Here is an 894-nt window from a genome sequence, read left to right on the forward strand (position 1 = left end):
AGATAAAAAGTTATAATAACGACATAAGCCAAAATTTTGAGAAATCGTAATTATGGGAAAAAGTCAAAGTTGACAGACAATATATGTCTACATACATAAGTCATATACCAAGTCATTGTTATGAGATTAAAATTGTGACATAAAAACTTGAAATTGACTTGGATGTCATGAATTTGACATTTCATAATTAGTATATCGTCATTTCGACTTTTATGTTATTCTTGCATCACACCTGGGCAATACACATGTATTTTCTCCATCTCTGATATGTTTTCAGTTACTGTATTTCAGCTTCTGTATTTATAATGACAGTGTCAACTATTTAAAACCGACTGGTTATTAAAAAAACTGTTCAGTTTATAACAGTTTAATAACAGTATAATAACAACTGTTTGGTTCAAGTACATGATTAATGGCAGCCATATTTATCTACAGTGTGTACGTGGCTTTTATTCAGTCCTATACTGCTGTCACATCGGCCGGTGATCCGCTTGATTGACTTGATTGTGTGATTGAGAGTCTCTTTGTCGTTTTTGTGCAGAATGCTGCTCGTATCGTGCGGGCTCTGTTTGAGATCGCTCTGAGGAAGCGCTGGCCGGCCATGACCTACCGCCTGCTGAACCTGTGTAAAGTGATTGACAAGCGTCTGTGGGGCTGGGCCCACCCGCTGCGGCAGTTCAGCGCTCTGCCCCCTTCGGTGCTGTCCAGAATGGAGGAGAGGAATCTCACGGTGGACAAACTCAAAGACATGGGCAAAGATGAGATCGGTCAGTCTGACATAAGAAAATGATGTGGATTTGTCAGTTTTAGACTTCATCAGGAGTTTAAGGACAAATATTCATTGTGTGTGTGTGTGTGTGTGTGTGTGTGTGTATATATATATATATATATATA

At 38.7% G+C, this 894-nt stretch overlaps 1 protein-coding gene across 1 annotated transcript in view; it reads left to right on the top strand.

Annotated features, from left to right (window-relative positions):
* Nucleotides 1–541: 541 nt before the first annotated feature.
* Nucleotides 542–894, top strand: part of LOC107716218 (activating signal cointegrator 1 complex subunit 3-like) — a gene marked incomplete at its 5' end in the record, with an annotated part of 54,594 nt that continues 54,241 nt past the window's right edge. Inside the window, one exon of the mRNA XM_016522598.1 lies at nt 542–767. Within this exon, the coding sequence (XP_016378084.1) occupies nt 542–767 (226 nt within the window). The remainder of the gene's footprint in view (nt 768–894) is intronic.

The sequence above is a fragment of the Sinocyclocheilus rhinocerous genome, unplaced genomic scaffold (genome assembly GCF_001515625.1).
Source record: "Sinocyclocheilus rhinocerous isolate Xijiao unplaced genomic scaffold, SAMN03320098_v1.1 scaffold3966, whole genome shotgun sequence".
Taxonomy (NCBI): Eukaryota; Metazoa; Chordata; class Actinopteri; order Cypriniformes; family Cyprinidae; genus Sinocyclocheilus; species Sinocyclocheilus rhinocerous.